This window comes from Peromyscus maniculatus, chromosome 5, assembly GCF_049852395.1.
Source record: "Peromyscus maniculatus bairdii isolate BWxNUB_F1_BW_parent chromosome 5, HU_Pman_BW_mat_3.1, whole genome shotgun sequence".
NCBI lineage: Eukaryota > Metazoa > Chordata > Mammalia > Rodentia > Cricetidae > Peromyscus > Peromyscus maniculatus.
In genome coordinates this window covers 55,125,416-55,148,636 of record NC_134856.1, presented here as the reverse complement: position 1 = coordinate 55,148,636, position 23,221 = coordinate 55,125,416, and the positions used below count along the sequence as shown (strand labels likewise).

The 23,221-nt window shown below is 50.1% G+C and overlaps 1 protein-coding gene across 12 annotated transcripts in view; it reads left to right on the top strand.

Moving 5' to 3' along the window:
* The first annotated feature begins 2,453 nt into the window (after positions 1–2,453).
* The window catches only part of Zcchc14 (zinc finger CCHC-type containing 14), a 54,037-nt gene continuing 33,269 nt past the window's right edge, over positions 2,454–23,221 (top strand). For 2 of the 12 annotated variants that reach the window (XR_013051358.1, XM_016008425.3), the window contains exon 1: positions 2,455–3,064. Coding sequence is in view for 7 of the 12 variants with exons in the window: in XM_016008425.3 (XP_015863911.1) it covers positions 2,480–3,064 (585 nt within the window). In the remaining 5 variants the exon portion in view is untranslated. Of the gene's footprint in view, positions 3,065–3,223; positions 3,352–10,594; positions 10,760–23,221 lie in introns of those variants that run through there. The other 10 variants (XR_006072270.2, XM_006990140.4, XR_013051359.1 and 7 more) reach the window with 8 other exon arrangements.

Sequence of the window (23,221 nt, the reverse complement as noted above, 5' to 3'; positions counted from 1 at the left end):
ACAGAAGGCACAGGGGAGGATCTGGCCAGCCTCTTGCCATCCCTTAACTGTAGAGTCTATCTTTACACGCACTTTCTGTCCTTGCCACCTGTGCCCCGGAAGACACACAGCTTCTGCTAGGGCATTCTCATTGAACTGGGGACCTATCCTTAATCTGGCACAGTGTGACTTGAGTCTGACCTTCATTATATCTGCGGAGACCCTATTTCTAAATAAGGCCACATTTAGAGGCTCTAGGTGGACATGAACTTTCAGGGGCTGTTATTCAATCCAGCATGGCTTTAAATAACATACCCCACAGCAAGAAGGCAGGTTGATCTAGAGGAGCTCCATCCAGGGCCTTCTATGGGTCGAGCCCCAGCTTTCCAGCCTGAAAGGGCTTTGGGCACCACCCATGACCTCCAGTGCCACCCGCCAGGCTGGGCTCTAGGCTGCCTTTACAGATGAGGAAACGGGCTCAGAAGGGTTAATTAAGTAGGTAGCCCAGGTCTCACAGCTAGCCACCAGAGCTGGGGCAAAGCACCCAAGTGTCCGTGGGTGCTGGGGCATTCCTGTAGCAAGTAGGGGGTGTGCCGTTTTCCAGGTTAGGCTTTTTTTTTGCTTCGTGGCTCTTACACTTAGGGATGGATGTCTTCTCAGCAACTACACAGAACTGTGACTCGGTAGTCTGCCCTGGGAAACCAGGTGGGGGCCTAGTGGGCTCCCCAGGAGTCCCACTTACCCCTAAGCCTCCCAGCACATGGGGCTAGCCAGAAAAAATGCGCCCAAGGGGGTGGGTAGGGCACGGGAACAGTTTACCGGCTCTTGGCGGGCAATATCCGCTCAAGGTGGGAGACGCCAGGCCAGGAATGTTCTGCCTAGAGTTTTCAGCACCTTGGACCAGACAGGAAGGCTCTATTTACCGGCTTCACAGACTTGACTGCAGGCTCTACAGCGGGGCTCAGCTTGACCCAGGTCCCGATATCCTATGCCCAGGAAGGGACAGTCGGCCTATACCTCCAGGACATCAGAGAACGCCATCCAGGAATGGGAGTGGGGCATCTCGTCCCGGGTCTCAGTTTCTCTGTCTGCACAAGGTGGGCCCTGCATCCTAAGCACTGGAAGGGGCTGGATGCTCACCTCCCCTTCCCCCAACTGCTTCTCGGTGCCAATCAAAAGCCAGGGTTGAGGCAGTCCTTGAGCCCTGCCCCTGCCCGTGGGTTTGCATTTTTCTCGGTTCCAGGGCCCGAGGTTTCCCGTTGACAGGGCGGGCTGACTGGCCGGCTGACAGACCTGGCTGACAGATGTTGGGGAGAAGGCTTGCTCTCCCCATCACCTTCGCCCTAAGCGGGCCTGCCGCCTCAAAAACGCAGGTGCTTGCCCACTGTGAGCTCACCACCTTCTCAGCAGCCCCCCGGGAGTGTATTATTACCCGCATCTTCCCCCGGAGGCGCCTAGGGCTTAGAGAGAAATAGCGACTCGCCCAAGGTCACACAGCGTGGCTCGGGCAGATCAGAGGGAAACCCGGCGCCAGTAGTTCTTCTAAGGCCCATCGCCACCTCCTTGCCATCACGTTCGTGAATAAAGTACCAAGGCCCAACGCCCGTCTTTTCCCAAAAACAAGGCTCCGGGCTAATCTGAGGGAACAAAAGCGCCCAAGAATCCATCCCAGATTTTCCACCATTCCGATTCCCACCGACCAATCCACTAGCGCCGGTCGCCAGGGGGGCGGGTGAGGGCGGGCCCGGAGTGATCGACAGTGCCTCTCAGAGGCGGGGCCTCGGCTCTGACCAATCCTGCGAAGCTGCTGGCCCGAGTCCGACCGCAGAACAGGCGGCCGGGCCAATCGGCGCGGGGGGGCGGGCCCGTCCAGCCCGGGCTGTCGCGAGAGGCGGCCACCCCGCCCACTCCGCTGGCCGCGGCCGCCCGTGCTCGCGAGCGCGCTCTGCTCAGCTCCGACGGCCCGGGCCGCGATCCGTCCGCGGGTCCGGCTGGATCACTCCGCCACGCCAGGCCCGTCCGGGCACCGCGCCCAGCCTCGCAGCGGGTAACGGCCGGCCTGGGCGCAAGCGCAGGAGGCGGCATGGCCGGGGCGGCTCCGTCGGGGGGCGGCCCGCACTGACAGACCCTGCGGCGCGCGGGGAGATGGGGGCGGCCGCCTCCCGGGCGACGACGACGACGACGAGGAGCGGCCGCCGCCGCTGCCGCGCACCGGCCGCCGCTGGGGACGGGCGCGGGCAGGGCGCCTCCCCGTGAGCGGCGGCCCCGAGGCCGCTCGCCGCCCCCAGCCGCCCCGGCCGCGGCCCCGGCTCCGGCCGCCGCGGGGCCCCTGGCGGGCGGCTCCCCCGGCCCGCGCGCGCCCGGCCCGCGCCCGCGCCCGGCCCGCGCGCGCGCGGCCTCGCCCGGCCCCGGCCCCGGCGCCCGGCCGCGGCCCTGCGCGCCCCCCGGCCGCCCGCGCGCGGCTCCCGGGCCCGGCGGCGGGCGCGGCGCGGGCGGCAGCATGGTGGAGAAGCGCTGCCCGTTGCAGAGGGACGGCGTGTACCGCTGGTTCTCCGAACTGCCGTCGCCGCAGCGCGTGGAGTTCCTGTGCGGCCTGCTGGACCTGTGCATCCCTCTCGAGTTGCGCTTCCTCGGCTCGTGCCTGGAGGACCTGGCACGCAAGGACTACCATTCGCTGCGCGACTCGGAGATTAAGGCCAACAACCCGGCGGACCTTGGCAGCCTCACCAACCTGACAGACGAGGTGGTGCGTAGCAAGCTGCTGGTGTCGCTGGCGCTGCTGGGCTCGGAGCAGCGCGAGGCTGCGGGCGTGTTGTACCGCACGCTCACGCACACCGACTCCATCATCCACAACTACGGGCTGCAGCTCAACGAGGGACGCACGGGCGATGAGTTCCTTCTGCTCTTCACCATGGCCTCCAACCACCCGGCCTTCAGCTTCCATCAGAAGCAGGTGCTGCGCCAGGAGCTCACGCAGATCCAGAGCAGCCTGAACGGCAACGGCGGCGGCGGCGGCGGTGGCGGCGGCGGCAAGAGCGCGCCCGGGCCCGGCGGCGCTCTGCCCACCTGCTCCGCCTGCCACAAGGTGAGCGCGCGCGTGCGGTCGGGCAGCGCGTCTGGGGTCCTTCACTGGCCAGCCTGCAGAGGACCCACTAGGGACCCGGTGGCCGGCGTCAGTGCGCAGCCCCTTTGTGTGTTCTGTGTCACAGCCCACGCTGGAGACGCGATAAGGCCTTTGTGCTGTCACCCGGCCTCTTGGGTGACAGATAACAGTTCAGCAGTATGTCGACTTGCTCTGGCCAGATCTGGTGTTTCTGCGAAGCCTCTGGAACCTTGGCCCAAGTGGGCCCGGCCCCTGACTTCCTGGCACAGGTGGTCCCGGGCGGGCGGGCGGGCGCGCGCGTGCATAGCAGGGGTACGATGTACGCGAACGTGTGTATGCGTGTGCGTTGGTGTGGGTTGTGCACACTGCTAATCATGACTGTCTGGAGAGCCTGGCCATTGACAAGGGTTTTTTGCAGCCTCGATGCTTGTGAGTTGTCACTAGTTACCCGACATGGGGAGAGCCCAAACCCACTGAGGTGGGATCTGGTCTTAGGATGACAAGTCAGCCTGCTGGGCAGGAAGGTCAGCCTGGCCGTCTGTTCAGAAATGCCAGCTTTGGCCCAAGTGTTTGAGGCGCAGCACCTGCTTCTGGTGAAAGCTGAAGGCCGGGTTTTTGGATGCCATGCTGAAGAGCTGAAGGAACTCATGCCCCTCCGGCCCTCTTAGCCGTAGCCCATAGTTGTGGAGGATGGAGTCGGTGGGTGTTTGGACCTTTGGAGGCCGTTAGCAGCTTTGGATCCGGCAGCCCGTGTCTGCTGTAAGAGAAAGGCTCTCCAGTGCCCGGGGGCCATCGAGGTACCACAGGGTGTCCTTGGCAGTAGGAGGCCACAATTGGGCCTCCTGCCCAGCTTCTCTGCAGCCTTTGAGTTCTTTTGAAGTCAAAGCCCTAATACTCTTCCCTCACCCAAGGTGAACAAGATGGGATGGTAAGGAAAGCAAGCGTCTTTTTGTTTTCTTTCAGCTCTCTTTGAACCTTGAGTTGTGGCTTCTCCTTTTTAATGTCTTCCTCTAAGAAGTGGTTGTGGTTCCTGGATGGGTTTCTGTGGTGTCTTATCTTTTCAGTGACATTTGCCTCTGAGATGTTTTGTTTTTGCCCCCCCCCCCCCCCCCCCCCCCCCCCGACCAATCTGGCTCCTACCCTCCATAGACAGTTTCTCACCTCACTTCTCTATTGTGTGCTGGGTATCTGTCAACAAGAAAGGCAGGGCCCAAGGAATTTCAGCTCCCCAGGCCAACAAACTGTCACCTGTCTGGGGAGTCTAGGTTGCTGTGGTCTCCTCACCTGCCATTAGTTTTGTTCAAGACCATGCACTTGCCATTTCCCATTTTTGGTCAGCCAGACTACTGTGTGAGTGAAGCTCACAGTACATCCAGGGATCACTCTATGTAAAAGGTGGTGACTCTTAGTTTAGTAGGGCAGTCAGTTCAGAATAGAAGTGTCTAGAACAAATGTCTTGGGTCCTTTCCCACCTATACAGTGTTGGAGATGGAGCCTAGAACCCTGTGCATGCCAGGCAGGTGCTCTGCCACTGACAGGCTCCACCCCACTCCAATCAGCCCTCAGAACATCTTGTATAAGAAAGATAGCCTTTGTCTCAGTCAAAAGTCCATTGAGAGGTGAAGGAGTTAATCTAGTCTCCAGGGTCAGGGCACTAGTCAGCTGTATAACCTCAGCCTTTGTCTCCTGTGCAGTAGAAGGCTGGGCTAAAGTACTCCAGAGGTGACAGGGCAGCTAGCAGCTGTGCCATCAATGTGGCCTTCCTGACCATGCCGGCTTTTCAGTGCTTTTTGCAGAGGTATGCATTGTCTGGCTTAAATATCTTAAATGTCTTGCCCTGGGCATTGTGGCTGTTTCAGGAATTACATGGGCCTGACAGGGTTGGGGTCCTCTTTGGAAATTTAGGAACACTGCTTGACCCTGGAACAGGGACTCTTGGCTTAGCAATGAAGGCTGGGTCATGTTTGCCTAGGTCCAAACAGACCTTTCTTTTTCTTCTCCCTGGCTCTAAGTCACTCCCAAAGGGACTTTAGCTCCCTTAGCTGGACTTTGGGCTCACTGGCAGCTCTGAAATTGAAACCTAATGGTGTGCTTGGAGGGGGATCCTTGGAGGATGAAGTCCAGCTGAGTGCCTGCTTAGCCCTGAACTGGACCTGGGCCTCACTGTCCTAAGGAGCAGGCAGCCTGTGCATTGCTTCCTCAGAGGTGCACTTGATCTTGAGGCTGTGCTCTCAGAAACAGAGATGGGGGTTGCTTTCAGATGTCTTTGTCTGCTTTAAAATTTTATTTTGCTCACCTTTTTGAAAACCTCATTATTTGTAGTCAGTTCTGTAAGCCCTCACTTTTCATTTTATTTAAAAAATGCACAATGTTTTGAGTAATTCTAGGAGTTTAAAAGTGCGGTTTATTTGTTTTAAAGACCAGAATCTCTCTGTGTTGCTCACTCTGGGCTGGGAGTCACTATCCTCCTGCCTCAGCCTCCTGAGAGCTGAGAGGCTAGGTATGCACCAAGCCCCGCTGTGGATGTCATTACATAGGCATGGCTTTCTTCAGAAAACCATCTGTTGTATTGAGCACACTGCTATGGGAGGGTGAGGGACTGCAGGACTTAGTCTCCTTAATGCTGCCAATGCTTTCTGTCCCCTAGACGTGGTCTCGGTGCTCTGGTGAGAACAGTGTTTGCATTTGGTTTAAATAGAAAGCCTTGATTTTGGAAGCATGTTAAATCAAGACTTTTGACTTGGCAATGAGATACTGACCTGTAATCAATCTTAGCACTCAGGAGGCTGAGGAAGGAGGATCTGGAGTTCAAGGCTGCCCTGGGGGGTAGACTTGTACACTTGTTCAAGTTGGTGGCAGGGAGCTGGTGCAAGAGAGCATTCACTCTGAATTCTTCTGGCAGAGGTATTGTGTAGTGCTTTGTAGCCATTAACATGGTGGAACTTGAGATCATCTGATCACTCTTTAAAGACACCAATGCCTCTGAGCCGTCACTCCATTCTCCCTACCAGTCCTTCAGCAGACACTCACCATCAAATTTCTGTCTCCGTGGGTTTGTCTTCTGCAGTCATACCATGTAAACGGAAGCACAGGTACTGGCCCTTTTGTGATGGGCTTCTTTCACTTGGCATGCTTTTAAAGGCTTCACTTGTGAGAGTGTGCACACCATTTTTTTATGACTCATTAATATTTATTCATCATGTGGATGGGCCATGGTTTATCTGTTCATTGGGTGTAGGGATTTGGATGGATGCTTAGTTGAGATCGTTCTTCTTGGTAAACTCCTGAATGCCCAACATTAACACATACTCCTTGGCACTCTTTCAGCACATGCTATCCCAAGGGACTTCATTCTTGGGATGGGCTGCCACCCAGGGGACTGCTGAGCAGGCTGCATAGCTGCCGGGCGGGCCCTCTAGGCACTATGGTTACAAGGGCAGAACTACTTCATGGGAGTCTTTTTCTCTTAAAGGAGGTCCGAAGTGGTGTGGTGTGTGTGTGCGTGTAGGGGGAGGTTGAGGTTCTGGTCTTGATTTTGGTGGCTGTTCCAGAGCTGTCCACCTGGTTTTGGCTGTGTGTGCCCTAGGATTTGCCCTCTGCAGACTTACAGCAATCTCCACAGACTACTAATAAAATTGCTAGTAAGCTCTTGCCTGATACAGGCTTTGCTTCCACTTGGCTGCTTGTCTGTGTTAAGCTCTTGCAAGTCATTGCAGTTCAAAGGTCAGACATTGGGGCAGTTTGTCCTTTGGGTATCATGTGAGGAGTAGATGGCTTCGCTTGATTTCTCTTATAACCCTGACACTGCACCCTGCTGCCAAAAGCCCCCAGCATTCTAAAGAGCTAGAGTAGATTGTGTCTTCAGGATACCCAGGACTGAGATAGCATTTTTCTCCAGGACAGCTGATCTTCTCCCTGAGTCCACACATTGCTCCCTATATTTCTACCTAGGTGGGAGTACTCCAGTTCATGGTCAAAGTGACTGTCCCGTTCACAGTGAAGTGCATGCTGTGGGCTTTTAGACACCCTCAAACTCTATTTTAATGGCCTTCTTAGTGGCAGATCTCCAATAGCAAGTGGAAGCCTAGTAGTGTCTTGCAGTTACAGCAGGTCCACTTGCTGCCATGGACTGTATGGCTCTGAAGCGATTGTCTTTTGCCCCCACATTGAACTCTAAGACTATTTATTGCTTTCCCAGTATTCAGCCCATGTGCACTTTAGTCATTACTTGAGCCCCATCTGAGCTGTGTGCTGGAGCATCATGCTTCAGAATCTGGAAGCTGTCACAACAGGGTCTGATGCATAGCATGGTGACATTGTATGTACAGGTAGCTAGCAAACACCAGAAACAAACTGCCAAGTCTTGCTGCTTTCTGAAGCCATTGTTTGTTGAAGTTCCATTCTGTCCATTGTGCCTCAGTCCTCTGTGCCATATTTACCTTGCCTTTGGGCTGAGAGCACACTTACGATACATAGTTTCCAGACCATTGGCATGCATACTGCTAAAGGTGCCACCTAGATGTGCTCCCTGTAGACCGGATGGCTCCTGGCTTCTGTGAGGCTGTGGGTAGAGAACAGTAAATTTTTTTTAAGATTTATTTTTATATTATTTGTATGGGTGTTTTGCCTGTATGTATGTCTATACCACATACATGCCTGGTGCCTGTGAAGGAGAGAAGAGGTATCACATCCATGGGACTGGAATTACAGATGGTTGTAAACTGCCATGTGGATGCTGGGAGTTGAACCCAGGTCCTCTGGAAGAGCAGCCAATGCTCTTAACTGCTGAGCCAGTTCTCTAACCCCACATTTTTTAAAATTATTTTTGCCTGGGAAAAATAATTTCTACATTAGGGCTCCCTCCCTCCCTCCCTTAGCAGGGTAAGATTTCAGGGAAAAAAAAATCCTCACTCCTAGGACTTCAGCTGGGACCCATCAGGGGTGAGCTCACCAGCAAGATTGCTGCAGGCTTTGACTTCAGACCTTAGATGTGTCTTCTGAGCCATTGTTAGCAAGGCAGTAGCAGGTGGCTCCATTGAGGAAAGAAGGAACGCTGTAGAAACATGGCATGCCAAAGGTAAAGTTATCTTTGTCCCTTGAGAGGCTGGAACAGGAGGCTTGTCATGAGGTAGAGGCTAGCCTTGGATACATAGTGAGGCCCTGTTTCAAAACAAAAAGCGAAGAGACCATCAGGATCTCATGAAGCAGGCAACTCTGAATAGGATTTTGTTGTGGGTTGAAAGGCTTGAAGTTATTTAAAGTGAGACCAGAATGGGAGCAAATATTCTCTTGCAGTAGTTGGTCTTCTAATACCCTACTGGGTATTAGATACATATGTGACACATGCATGTGAGCATGACACAGCTTGAGGATACTTCCCGGTATCATCTGGACAGAACTTGTTCAATCTCTTTTCTGTTGAATTACCCCATCTGGATTTGACTGGTGTGAGGGAGGGGCAAAGCTCCTTGGCACTGTACATGCCGGTCTCTTTCTCAGCACTGTCTGTTGCATGGTGGCCTTTACTCCCTAGGTGGAACTGCTCTCATCACACACCCTATCACTATCTGGATTTGTTTCTGAACTCTCTGGTTTTGTGGATATGTGGGAGGGGTTTGTTTGTTTGTTTGTTTTTTTGTTAAATTTTTAGTTAATTAATTTACTTATTTTGAGATGCAGTCTCACTTTGTAGCCCAGGCTTGCCCGGAACTCATGATCTTCTTTCCTTAGCCTCCCTAGGGCTAGGACTGTAGTTGTGGGCCACCAGGCTGGCTCCTGTGATGATGTCTTTCCCAGGGTGAGGGTTATTTGGCAAGTCCTGTATTGTCCACTCCTTTCTCCCTGACTCCTTTCCAACCCCTCTTGCTCCATGCAACACTTATGAGGATAGATATATGGCACAATGTATATGCACAGGAAACAGATGGTACATGGATCATGTGCTGTGCATGATATACACTAGGGCCATGAGTGTGGCACATATATGGTACATTTCTTCATAAGCTGGTGTCATTATTCAGTGTGGACAAGAAACAACTTTACAGCTTCTTGACTTTTTTTTCCTTTTTTAGTTAAATCACCAGATAACTTGATGCCGTAACTTTCCTTAGAAGCCACAGCAGTGTGCCTAACTTGTGACTTTGCCCTGGGTCTGGTTTCTAATGGAGGGTACTATGGTGGTGCCTGCATATGGTCTTGGGAAGGTGCTGTGGACCCCTCCCCTGTCTGGCCTTCAGTTCTCAGCATGGCATGCCTGTCTCTGTAGACCATCTTCTCTTGCAGTTCTCTGACTTCACTCCATGAGCTTGTGCAGTGCGATGGCTCCATTGCCCACTTAATGATCTTTCCATTACATCCTTAGAGATTTCTGCCCGGTTATGATCATAGATGTCTTTGTGTTTCTGTTGAAAGACTCACTCGCTGGAGCACAGAGATGGTGATCGCCCAGCATCCCTGCATTGCTCGTTCCAAAGAACATCTGTTCCAGCCAGTGAGAGGAGGGAATGGCTGGTGCTGTGGCCAGTTCCTGGTGCAGCTCATGGCAGGAACTATTTTTCTCATGTACCGTAGGCTGTTTCCAGGGACTTTCCTCTGTATCCTATGTAATGGTCTTTGACTTGATCTTTCTCTAGTGCTGGCTGCACAGCTCTCTGGAAAAATGCTGTGCCATGGTATTGGGCTGTGTGCAATCTTTACTGCCAACACATAGAATCCGCAGGATCCTGAGCAAGTGCACCAAGTGGTGGGGGTCCTGTGAAGCATTGGGAACACTTGAGTAGGCTGTTTTCCTTAGTAGTCTGAGGGGTTTAATTCATTTTTGTAGTCCTGAGAAAGGCTTGTGTGTACTGTGTTCCTTTTGTGTCCATGCTACTCTGACTTGTGGCAAGCTGGATGCTGTGGTTGCTAATGATTAGCAGTAAAGGGAGCAGCCATGTCATTCCAGTGTCTAGCCTGCTTCTCTCTTAGTTTAACCAGTGATACCAGTTCATCCTCAGAAGGGAGAGTCATGGAATCATTTCCTGATTATTTGGGAACCACAGACAGTATCAGCAGAGTTCCTACAAAGGAGTTTGTATGTTCTCAGGCCTCATACTGACTCAGCAGTGAGCCTCATTAAAGCACGCGCAGGTAGGAAGTCCTGGATGTGCTCAGTGCAGCCACAGGCACTTTTGCACTTAAGATTTAGTTTATGAAGCAGAGTCCCAACCCCCTCCCTCATCACTCTAGACATGAGAAGGATGCTTGACAGTGTTGTGGTGCTGTTTGGTAAAGTTGAAGGGACATTTGAAGGTGCCAAGTGGCAGCTGTGGGAAGGTTGGTGTGGTACACCCAGGTATTGCCAAGCACCAGGCTTTTTGAGATGGGGTCAGAGGCTTCTGTGCTGTGCAGGGTGCTGAAGGTTGGCAGGCATAGCACATTGGGAGGGTAATCTTCTGAGGGTGTGTGTGGGTGCCTGAGGTAGCTATCCAGTGGTTGATAGGGAGGCTCTGACGGCTCTGACTTCCCCTTCAGGGTCATGTGAAATGTGAGACAGAGAACAAGGGTCCAAGAAGGGGGCATGGATGGTAGCCCACATCAGCCATGTGCTCAGCAATGTCCCCAGTGCATTTCAGGGATGTGTTGAATCATCACCAGAGTTAGTTGACCCATGTTCCTCTTTTAACACCAAGAAAACAGGTAAGCCTTAGCAGTTTGCAAAGGTAGCATCAGTTGGTGGCTATTTTTATTATGTGAAGACAAAATGATGACATTTGTTTTAGTTCATTGTTAGAAATGAAAGGGGAACTCAGGACAGTGAGATGGGAAGGCAGCTTTGCTCTAGGAGGCTGCAGTGAGTGGGACTACCTGTAGGGCTCTGGCTTGGGACCCATAGTCCTCTCCTAGGACTGCACTGGAGCCTTTAGGCCTGGTGTTGCTCAGTCCTACACACAAGTAGTTCTCTAGGATTCATTTCCAGGCAACACTTAGACTGGGCGAAATGCATAGTCGCCCCCCCCCACCTCCCCCATTGCCCTGTCTTTTGACAGCTGTGTGAGCCCATGTGACACAAGCCTCTCAGGGTAGAGAAGGGCCATTTTCTACTCCCTCGATGTTTTCTACCCCATTCCTACCTTCATCCTTGCCTTCCTCAGGCTTTTTTTGCTCTTTTTCTTTGTTCTGTTCTGCTACTTTTCTATTAACTGGTTAGTTTTGTGTACTCCGAAGACTCCATTTAAGAGTTATGAAATTCCATTTTATCTCCTGTCTTCTTTCACACTGTGGGGTTTCATGGTGGATCTTGGGGTCTTGGTGTAGTCTTACCTCTCAAGTCCACTTTGAGTGTGCAGTACTTCTCACCTGTGTTGGGGGCTACCTTTGTCCCTGGGGCTGGGGGTGGTTCCCATGCCAACAACAGGGGCCCTAAACCTCACAGTACATTATAGTAATCTGCTTCAGTGGGAGGAGTTGTTTTTTGTTTTTTTAAATCAAATGAAGATAGATTCTGGGCTGAAGCTCAGTGGCAGAGTACTTACCTAGTGTGCACAAGACTTTTATACCTTAGTTCAGCATGCTGGGGGGGGGGGTGGCGCGCGGGAGGAAGGGAGGATGGAGAGAGGCAGGAAGTGGTGCCACATACCTGTAATCCCAACATTTGGAGGGTTGAAGCAGGAAGACCACAAGTTCAGGGCCAGTTTGGGCTATAGGATAAAACCATGTCGTGAGTGAGTGATTGAATGTAGACTCTTTCACACTTGCTCACATAGTTCCCATTTTGTGATTTTTTTTTTCCTCTTAGAAGACCCAGCTTGTACTGCATCCTTTCGGCAGGTGCTGGCACACAGCTTTGCTTTTCCCTGTCTCATCACTGGGTTGGTAGACAGTGGAGAGCCGTCTGGCTGTTCTGTACCTCCCTTGTGCCCTTGCCACCCTCTGACTGGGCTCAGAGTTCTCTTGTGTTGGTGGCTCTGCTGTGTGTGTCTGCATGCTCTCTCTCCTAAGCTTACCTGTTGGCTACTCTGAATGTTTTGGAGCTGTGAATTTATGCCTTTTGCTAAACTTGGGGACTTGAGCAACGCATTCCAGTCTTGTGTCTATTTCCTGTGGGGATGCAATTGCAAGCATTTACCCATTTGTTGTTGTTCCCGCATAGGTGTCCTCTCAGATCTCTCTTCTGTCCTGCTGATGGGACACCTTCCATGGGCCCGTCTTCAAAGCCATCAAGATGGCAGTGTCTTGTTATCTCAAGCCTGCTTCTAAGCCTTCCAGTGGGTTTTTAGTTCAGAAATGGCATTTTCTGATGCTGAAATTTCACTTTTTTTTTTTTTTTTTTTTGGTTTTTTGAGACAGGGTTTCTCTGTGTAGGTTTGGCGCCTTTCCTGGAACTCACTCTGTAGCCCAGGCTGGCCTCAAACTCACAGAGATCTATCTGGCTCTGCCTCCCAAGTGCTGGGATTAAAGGCATGCACCACCATTGCCCAGCTAAAATTTCACTTTTAAAATTCCATTTTCTTGAGGGGTATGGTTGCACACACCTTTAATCTCAGCACTCAAGAGGCAGAGGCAGGTGGATCTCTGTGAGTTCTAGGCCAGTTAGAATTAATGAGATCCTGTCTCAACAAACCAACCAACCAACCAAACCAAAATCCTCCCCCAAACCATCTCTGTTCTTCTATTGGTGCCCTTTGGTTCTTCAGCCTGTGCTTCCCTTAGTATTGCTTAATAAAACTTCCCTGCTGTTTCTACCTGAGACTCTTGACCAGCTTAGTCATTTCCAGGAGGCTTTTGCTCTGCCAGGGGCCTAGTTATGTTTCTCTGGTGTCTATTGATTATGGTTGCTTCTTGGATTCTGTGATGGAGATACTGTAGGACCTGTGGATTGGTTCTGAGGAATAAAGATGCTCTGGTTGGCTGGGCATACCACACATTTCTCTTCTTAGCCCATGGTCAGCTGTGATTTTCCTCAGCAATTCTAGTTGCTATGTTGGCTTGAATTTATGAGTCACAGAGAAGCAGTCAATCAGGTGTCTTTTTCAAATCCATGGTTTATTGTTCACACACCAGGGAAAGAGAAATGACTCATAGCAAATAAACCTAACAACCCGACAGTCTAGCTGTAAGTGATGCGACAGAATCCATAGGGAGAGTTCACGCATGGACAGTGGGTAGAGGTGGGACAAGCCAGTCACCAGTCTGAATGACCAGTGCACAACAAGCCACTATGTTCACATCCACTAGTGGAGAAAGGACAGTGAGTGGGTTCTGGCCCTGCACAAGACGCTGCTTGAGAGTGACAGGGGTTAGCTGGTTATGGCCTCAGTTTTGCTTATCCAGGTCACCTAGGCTGCTGGAGACTCAATAGTCACTAAGGTCAGAGCTAAGCCAGAGACAGGAGATCTTGGTGGGAGATGTGATCACTGAAAGGGTCCCTTGTTGCTAGTGTATGTGGCTCATGTATGTTGAGTTAAGCATTTTGAGATCAGCATTTGCTGAACTGCTGGGAGACTTGGTTTTTAGAGCCCTTGGGAGCATTTTTGGTCTTCCAAATCAACTTCTGATTGGTGGTGGTGGTGGGGGGGGGTCACCAGGGCTTTGCTGGTTACACCCAGGTTCTTGTTTATGATGGCAGGATGTTGAGCAGGAGTGTTTCCATCTTTGTTTTCTTTATTTTTGTGCTCTAAGTGTTCACTATGCATATAAAGTGTCTTGGAACCAACCCCATACCTGTGTTTCTCAGAACTTATGCTGAAACATGGCACAGTTGATAGGAGGGGTATAGGTATCTCTCTTGGAAGTAGAGTGGGGCGGGGGTGTCCTCTTTGTGCAGCTGAACTGGAACTTGACCAATAGGCTGCACCCTGGATCAGCTCATGGGTTCCTTTTTCCTTTCTCTGGGCACCGGGCACAGCCCACAAGATGAGACACCTGCCCCTTGTCTGTCCTGTCTTGCTGCCCTTGGTGCTGTTCAGCTTGTCAGTGTTTGTAGGTTTGGGCTGACTACTGGATAGTGCCGGTTGCTTTGGCGGTGTGGAGTCCATGTTCTAAGGCTGCACAACAGTCACTTTAGCATTCTGCTTGTTTTCAAGGGTCCATCTTAGGCAGTTGAGTTAATGAATTTACTGTGATTTGGCCAGTTTCTCATACAAAACTCCAGAGTGGAAACATGCTTCTGAGCCAGACTCAGATATACACACCTGTGGCCCAGCCCCTTGGGAACCTAAGATGAGAACATTGCTTGAGCCTAAAGGTTTGGGAGCTTGGGGCTAGCCTGGGCAAGGTAGCAAGACCCCCTTCTTATTTGTTAAAGAAACACATTCCTAGCCAGGATATTCATTGTACCAATATTGTGTGTAATGTACCTTTAATATCAGCAGTCCCTGGGATAAACACCCACAATTAGTGCCCCTTGCTGCCACTTGGGTGTGGGGTCGGGAACCTAACTCCCATTTGCAGGCTCAGAGCAGAAAGTGGCACCTGCTGCCTGAATTTAGGCATCCTGAGTCTCTCTAGTCAGATTTTCCAGGGGAAGAGGGCTGAGGAATGGTTTGCTGCTTTACTTTAGATGGCCGCCTTTGGTGTATTGGAGTGGGCTTCTTGTACTGGGGTTCATTGGGCCTTTAATCTTGGAGATGGCTCATCAGTTAAGCACTGGCTGCTCTTCCAGAGGACCTAGGAACTGGGTTTGATTTCCAGCACACCTAATGGTGGCAACTCACAAAATGTCTGTGTTTCCAGTTCCAGGGGATCTGACACCCTTTGGCTCCTGGGCCCTGCACTCATGTAGTACACAGATAAACACACAGACAAACCACTCATGTATAAAATATAAATAAATCACTAAGTGTGGCGGTGCGCACTAATTCTAGCCGATAGATCTCTGTGAATTCAGTGCTAGCCTGGTCTACATGGAAAGCTCCAGGCCAGCCAAGGCTACATAGTGAGATTCTGCTTCAAACAATAACCAACATAATTTATGGGCTCAGGGGTTAGGAGTACATCTTGCCCTTCCAGAGGATCTGAGTTTGATTGTCAGCACCATATCAGGCAGTTCACAGCAATGTGTAACTCAAACTCCAGGAGGAATCTGATGCCTTTGGCCTCTGTGGGCACCTGCACTCATGTATACATACCCATATACATACACAGAATTTAAAAAAATTAAATTTGGCTTCTGAGCATTCTTCATGGTCATGATCACACCTCACTGCTGATAGTGGAACTTTTTCTGACAACTGTGGCACTTCCTACTTCCCCCAGCCTAGCCAGGCAGCCCCTCACCACTCATCATGGAGGAGACACTGAAGCTAAAGCCTGAATCAAAGGCTGGGGTGTATTGCAGAGTTCCTTTTGCCTGTGTGTCTTCTGACAGGGCTGTGTGGCAGCTGATGGAATCAGTGAGTATGATAGGCCCCATTCTATGCTGCTCCTGAGAGCTAGCAGCTTTAGTCTTGAGGTTGATATAGCTGTTGGAGATGCCACCTGCTTCCTCTAGCTGCATGCACAACCAGTGTATGGTCCAAGGTCCCCAAGGGCATGAGTGCAGGCCATGGCTCTTGATTACAGGAGGCTGATAGGGTTTACCACCATGTTCCTCCTTCTCTCTGTCTCTAGTGCCTGGACTCACTGTGCAAACCTCAGATGGAATGGAGTGTAGTAAGGCAGAAGCTGTAAGCAGTTAGGCAGTAGCCAGCCCCAGTCAGCAAGACAGTCCCTTGGACTGCCTCAGACCATATCAGAAAGGGTATGGTGATGAGAAGCAGGTTATTACTTTCAGAGACATTGTCTGTGTACCATCTCAGCCCTCAATTACATCTGTGGTGACATGTTTCAGCACCATAAACTAGTACATGGTCACCAGGAGGAGCATGTTTGCACAGTTCCTACCTCTTTTCAGTGTCTGGCAGGGTTCTTCCAGCAGGCCTGGGCTCTTTTGCAGGCTGTATTAAGTAGCTTCCCATGCAGGATGTGGGACTAGCTTGTGGTGGGATGTCCAGGACTACAGAGCTGTGTCCTAACAGACCTCACTGGATGTGGAAGAAGCCTATTCTCTCCCCACCTTGGGGATCCCTCCCTATACATACTCTGCCACAATGGAGCAGTCTGTCTTAGCTCTCCTCTCCATTTTCTCTATCTGTCTGGTAAGAGACATTAAAAGGAATTTTTTGTGTGGAAAGTGGTTTTTGGTTAGCATTGGCTTTCATTTGGCCTAAGTCAGCAAATAGCTTTCACTATTAAACTATTTTCTTGTTCTGGTTTAGAGACACAAAATGACTATTTTGGTAAAGTGCTTACAAATCAGTTTTCTTACATTGACTTGAAAGCATATAGCAGATGTTACCCTTTCCTGCTTAGGCAAGCTGGTGGTTGACTAGACTGTGTTTGGGTACTAGTGCCAGCTCCTACTGCCTTGGTTCTACATGTACTCTTATGCTCAAAGGCCCATCCCCAGGGTTTAGTAGCTCTTCCTGCCAGTTAGGCCCTGGCTCCATGGTGGTTTCCTGACCGCTGTTCCACCCTCCCCACTTGATTATCCTGAATTGTCATCTTCCCAGTGATGAACAGGGCATCTGGGGTCTTGATCACGTGTTTCTACCCATCCCACAGTCCAGGGGTAGCACCCTGGGACTTGTGGGATGGGTATGGAGGCTACAGAAGGGGGGGGAAGTACAAGCTGTGTGTGCCTTTCTGAGCTGCTCATACCTGGTAGGAAGGCGTCTATATTTAGACTGGATCTTTAGCTTCTTTTTCTAAAAGTAGTGTCTGCTCTTTGTAGAAAAGTTGGAAAACAGAAAATTAGAAAATAAAGCCAAGACGTGATGGTGTGTGCCTGTAACCTCACTACTCAAGAGACCGAGGCAGAAAGATCACTGTGAGTTTGAGGCCATTGTGGGCTATAAAGTAAGACTGTCTCAAAAACTTAACTCATCTTTGGCTGCTTCACACTGTTGTGTCTGTTCTGATGCCATTGCTGATGAAGGGACTGACTGGCTCCACCCTGTGGCTGGCAGTGCTTGGACCATTCCAAGATGCTACTGGAACAGCTAGGGGCTCACTTCTGCTTCCTGTGTTCCCTTCTGTCTGTGGGCTAGGTCCTGTTACATCTGGAGAACTATAAGAAGCAGGAGAAAAAGGGGGGTGTCCTCCCAACATCCTGTGACCAGACAGACCATCCTTGCCAACTCTTCCTCATCATGTCTCCCGCAGTCATGATGGGCCTTCCCTAGGATCATGGTTCAATTCTAGTTACCTGTTCTAGACATCATGACATATTGATGTCTCCATGGTGACAACTGAGACCACATTTATTGGCTCTGCTTGATGGAATCCCGCCCCCCCCCCCAATAACAATAAAGTGTATTTAAACCTTTCTAAATAAATAAGTCACCTAGACATAAGTGCTGTGAGCTCTTTTGAGGCTTTCCCCCCCTACCCCCCCACCCCGTCTCTTTCCAGTGATTGTCTGCTTATAGACACATTTTCCTTTTTTCACATACCTGTGAACATTCCCCATATCTTTTGTTTCCTCTGATTCTGTTTAAAGGACTCCTTGTCTGTAGTCAGATGACTGTGGCTTTGTGTTACCTGTGAATTTGATGTGTGGTGATGTCATCATTGATTTTCATCTTGTGAAGGCAAGTTGTATCTTCCTACACACAAGTCTTGGCTCTATTGCTGGTGTATAGCTTAGGAATCTGTTGACTCCTCTAGGTAGCTTTAGAAGGTCGGAAGGTGCCGAGGTGCCACAGTTAGCTGTGTCCTGCATACTGGCTGCCCAGCAGTGGCACCAGTCAATACTTGCCAGCCAAGGCTGAGACTGCTGCTGTCTTTCTGTGATGACTTTGTTTCACTGAAATTCAGGTGATGAAATGACTTCTCAAGCTGTCATTGTTAATTTTAGATGGAGTGATGGCCTGTCGTGATGGACATATTAAGAAGGGCCTGTTTGAAGGAGGAGAGACCCCCTGTGTTCTAACATAGGGATGTGGATGTTGGGTAACTGTTTGGAATTCTGCCCAATGCCTAGGGGACATCCAGGAGGGCAGGGAGGCTCTGTAGGACCCGTGGCTTGTGACCGACCCTCCTGTGCGGTCATGTTTGTTACTGTGCTGTCCGTGGCAGTACTTCTGTCCATTGAGGTTCCTTAGCAGCCCCACTGTGTGCCGCAGCCGTAGCAGTAACAGTGACTAGTATCTGTCTTCCAGCTTGGTAAGCTTAGTAAATGCATTTTAATTACCATTAAAGCCCTGTGAGCTACTTGCTATTATTTCCACATTGCAGTGAAAGAGGCTGAAGCAGAACAAGATGAAATCTCATCAGTGAGCAAGGCCTGTGCTGCCGTCTGCACACTCTGTGCCCGTGTTATCTGCCCATACTCTGGTGCACCTTCTTTTCTTCCTTCCCTCCCTCCTGGTTATTTTGAGACAGGGTCTTATTATGTAGCCCAGGCTGACCTGGAACTTGTGATTCTCCCATCTCCACCTCCATGAGTGCTGGGACCATAGGTGTGTGCCACCATGCCCACTGGTCCCTTTGATTTCATTGGCTGCAGTGCCTCACTCTTTTCTTCCCAGCTGGGCTTATGGCCCCAGACAAAGGGTTGGGAGTTGTGCTCCAGTTTGATTTGTAATGTGGGGATAACTTGGTCTGTTGTGTGGCTGATGTGTGTACCTCCTCCAGTAGCTCACTACCATTCCCTGTTGGAGCAATGGCACTGGGCTATGGGAGGCCCAGGCTCCCCTGGTTGGCTTGTCTGTTGCAGTCTGTATATTTAGCAGGCTCTGCTTCCAGAAATATGATTACATGTGAGCATGTCCTCTTTGAAAATGGAATTGATGTTCAAAAATTAAATTTCTAAAGATTGTGTCCCTGATGTATGAATATTAAAGTGAATTTACACGTAGCTTTGAAGAAGCCTGTAAATGTGAGCTTTTTCATGGGGTATTACAGTCTGAGGAAAACCTTTTAAAATTTGTCTATGTCTGAGGAACAGTTATTAGCCATCATGATAGGACCAACATCAGCTATCAAGCCACATGACTCCCATGACTTACTTCCCTGGAAGGGATCCAAGTCCATCTGGTTTGATTATCCACATGAATTGGGATTCTGATGCTCATGTCCCTTTTTGTGGGAGCTGCCTAGCCTTTGGTCTGACCCAGGTGTAATCCTTTATTTTGAAATGTCCTGATAGTCAAGAATGCAGAATCTCAAGATCCACCTTGGACCCAAGTCAGAATACACATATACCATGATTTGGAAGCTCTTGTTTTGTTTTACATGGTCCTGGGAATCCAGTCCTAGGGCCTTGCATGTTTCAGGTGAGACTCTGAGTGAGCTGAGGACGCTCTGCCCTCTTTTTACTTTTTGAGACAAGCCCGTTACTAAGTCATCCAGGCTGGACTTGAATTTGGTCACCAGCTTGGACTGGCCCTGAACCTTCTATCCTCTTGTCCTAGTCTCCTGGTTATCTGAGATTGCATGCCTGGGCCTCCAGGCTGGACCTACAGGTCTTTACATATTAGGTCTGGATGTACCAGTTCATCTCTATGTACCTAGCAGGTATACCTCAAGAGCCAGGGGAATGCTGCTTCAGGCCAGTAGTCTAAACTCCACTCCGGCAAGGCACTTCTGAGCAAGCAGCAGCACTAGAACTCAGATAAGCTCTTCTGGGGCCCCAGGAAAGAGGAGTACATTCTGGGCTTCCACAAGAGCTGAACATCACATCTTACTGGTGCCTGAGCAGAGCTGCTGAGACCCTAGTGATGACACCAGGCAAGATGGGAATACAGAGCATCACCTGGAAATCAGTGCCACTGGGGCCATTGGAACTTGGTGCTGTAGCTGAATGTTTTACAGATGTCTTATAGATGCCTAGTGCTTCTCAATGGAAGGCATTTTTGTACATGTGGAGGATCCCTCCATGAACAAAACAGCCCCACAGGAGAAGAAACAAACAAACAACAAAAGCAAAACAAAACCATGCCTCGCTGAATGCTGGCAATGCAGTTGTGTAGAGATGAGCGGTACTGAGGGAGCCATATGGACAAGGAGCACAGAGCCACGGTCTGATAGAAGGGAATTTGTGTCCACTGGGCCAGGTAAATGAGATGGGGGGGGGGCATCTGGGTCCCTGTGGGCTGTGCCGCAGGTCCTGATGGTCTTCGAAATGTTGGCCACGATATTGAAAGGACAGTTAGTTGGACAGTAGAACCTATGACCTTTACTTGGAAATAAAGTAAGGTGCTTTGCCCAGAGAGGATTTGGACTAACAGGAAGAGCTGGGGAAGGGAGTGCCTTGGCTTAGTCTACAGGCCTTGCACAGGATGGGAGGGCAACATGTGAACATCAGGCCCATTGCAGCTCGGCTGAAAGTGAGTCAGAATATCTGAGTTGAACTGCAGGTCACGTGGCCAAATTAACCTAACCAAAAATAACCTAAAACAGCATTTCTGGGAATTGCAGTTGAAGGCAGCATTTAGTGTAAACAGGCAAGCAAGAGACTAGAGGAGGAGGCAAGAGGAGGAAGACCAGACCGATAGACAGGCAGACACGTTTGGCCTTGGGGTCATCACCTCTTAAGGCATTTTTTTTTCCCCCGTGTGTGTTTTCATCAGGCAGCTCACAGCTTTGCCCTGTCCTAGACCTGGCCACTGGCCTAATAAGGACAGCAGCCCTCAGCTCTGGGCTGCGTCTACATGGACATAGGAAGTGCTTCCTGTTGTTGTCACTTACTGAAGTCAGCAGCTGGGCAAGCTGATTCTTTGTGAAGTAGTCCTTCCCTCAGCCTGGCTCTCAGCAGCTGGCAGCACACAAGGATAAGCCCCTGCAGGACTCTGGCCTGGATGTGGAGGGTACCCTAGTGAGACCTGTTGTCAGCACACCCCTTCACTACCTTCACATGGAGGCTGGAGTCGGGGAGCTGGGGTTTGCTTAGTGGTCTTCTGGTGATAGGGGATGCTGGTTTCTGTGACTAGTCAGAACCACCATGGCCTCTTGGAACCAGGATGTAGAGTCAGGAGCTGTGTGAGTCAAACAACTGGGACAAGCTGCTGGTGGCTGGTAGCCATATACTGAGAGGTTGTATCTGAGCTGCTCACCGAGTTGGGTGGGAATCTTGTCTCCCCATATGGGTGTTTCTTGTTCTTAATGTTCTACTATTGAATGATGAAAAAAACTGCTACACTGAAGGCAGCTTGTGGTGTAGTCCACTTTAGTTTGGAACTCAGGACCCTCCTGTTTTGACTTCCAAGTGCAGGGATTATAGGCAGATGTGAAATGCCAGGTTTATAATTTAACATTCTTCTATGTCTTTTATAATTATATTTTATTGTTATTATTACTTGTATGTGCATGACAGGGGTACATGTCTCCATGCCACTATGCATGTGGAAGTCAGAAGACAACCCTGTGGAGTCAGTTCTCCTATCTTTTTGTTTTCAGGGATTGAACTCAGGCTAGTAGTCAAATGTTTTTATCCACTGAGCCGTTTTACCCAGCCCTCTTTATTGACCTCCCTCCTTCCCTCCCTCCCTTCTTTCCTTCCTGAGACAGAATTTCATGTAGCCCAGGTTAGCACTGAACTTGCTGTATAGCCAAGGGAAACCCTGAACTTTTGATCCTTCAGCTTCTACCTCATGGGTGCTAGGTTTACAGGTGGGAAACATCATGCCTGGGGATCAGACCTAGGGATTCATGGATATGCTAGGCAAGCACTCTACCAACATCTCAAGACCCAAATTTAACTTTCTTTCTATTTTTTTTTTTTTTTTTTTTTTTTAGATTTATTTATTATGTATACAGCATGTATGTCTGCAGGCCAGAAGAGGGCACCAGATTTCATTCCAGATGGTTGTGAGCCACCATGTGGTTACTGGGAAATGAACTCGGGACCTCTGGAAGAGTAGTCAATGCTCTTAACCTCTGAGCCATCTCTCCAGCCCCCCAAATTTAACTTTCTTGACAACTTCTTGATAATGTTAGCCACAATGAATTGTATTTCTAAAGTGAATGAATGACTAGGATTTGTTTCCTTGAGTTCTGTTCAAGTTCATAGAGACTGGCTGGTGGCATACTGTCATAGGCATCTGTTGTGCTCTACTGGATACTGGGATGCAGAGTAAGCCTTTTATTGTTGTTGAGTTGGGGTCTTTCTGTGTAGCACTGGATGGCCTGGAAATCACTGTGTAGGCCAGGCTGGCCTGTAACTCGAAGAGATCCACCGTCCTCTGCCTCCCAAGTACTGAGGTTAAAGGCGTACACCACCACACCAAATCAGAGGTAAGCCTTCTTGACCCCAGTTTGACCAGGCTTCTACTGAGTGACTCTGACAAACTGGGTGGTGGTCTGTGCCTTCATTCAGCTGCCTGTTTACCTCAGAGCCTCAGGCGCTGGGTCTGGCCTCTGAACAGCCAGTGACACCTGCCACCACCAGGCAGGTAACAACAGGAAGCCATGGGCAAAGGGCTAGGATATCAGGAGCAGGCATGTCCCACGTGCTCACTGCTCAAGTTAAAGGCTGGACCAAGAGTGACTTAGTTCCTCAACTTCTGTCCTAGATCTCACTTTGTAGACCAGGCTGGCCTCGAACTCACAGAGATCTGCCTGCCTCTGCCTCCTGAGTGCTGGGATTAAAGGTGTGCTCCACCACACTCGGCTAATATTTGAAATCTTAGTTAAGACTGAAGTGAAAGCACTGATGTTTTTTTAATTTTATATCTAGTTTATTTGGGCTGTAAATTTTTCTAATACTGTTAAGGGGGAAATGGAGAATACTGTAGTCCACCCCCTTCCCAAAGACCAGTCAGCTGTCCAGGGCTGTGGGCCCAGTTCTGTGTGTGCACATAATAAGAACCTTCTTACACCCAGCAACAGCAGAGGCTGATTGTGTCACAGTCTAGCTGTGGTGTCCCCTGGCTTATATCAGCAGGTCCCTGTCTCTAAATAATGAAGTTTTCAGTGTCAGGTCTCTTCCTGTGTAAAACTTTAATGTGGTGAATCCTTTTGTGTGACAAAACTTTTCCTGGGGAGATGCAACACACATCTCACCCTAGATGGGGATCCCAGGACAGACCAAAGTATGTATTTGGTGAACCAGTGAGTTTTATCGGGGTTACTTGCGTTAATATAGTGAGGGTTACTTATAAGGGCACAAGTGTCTCCAAG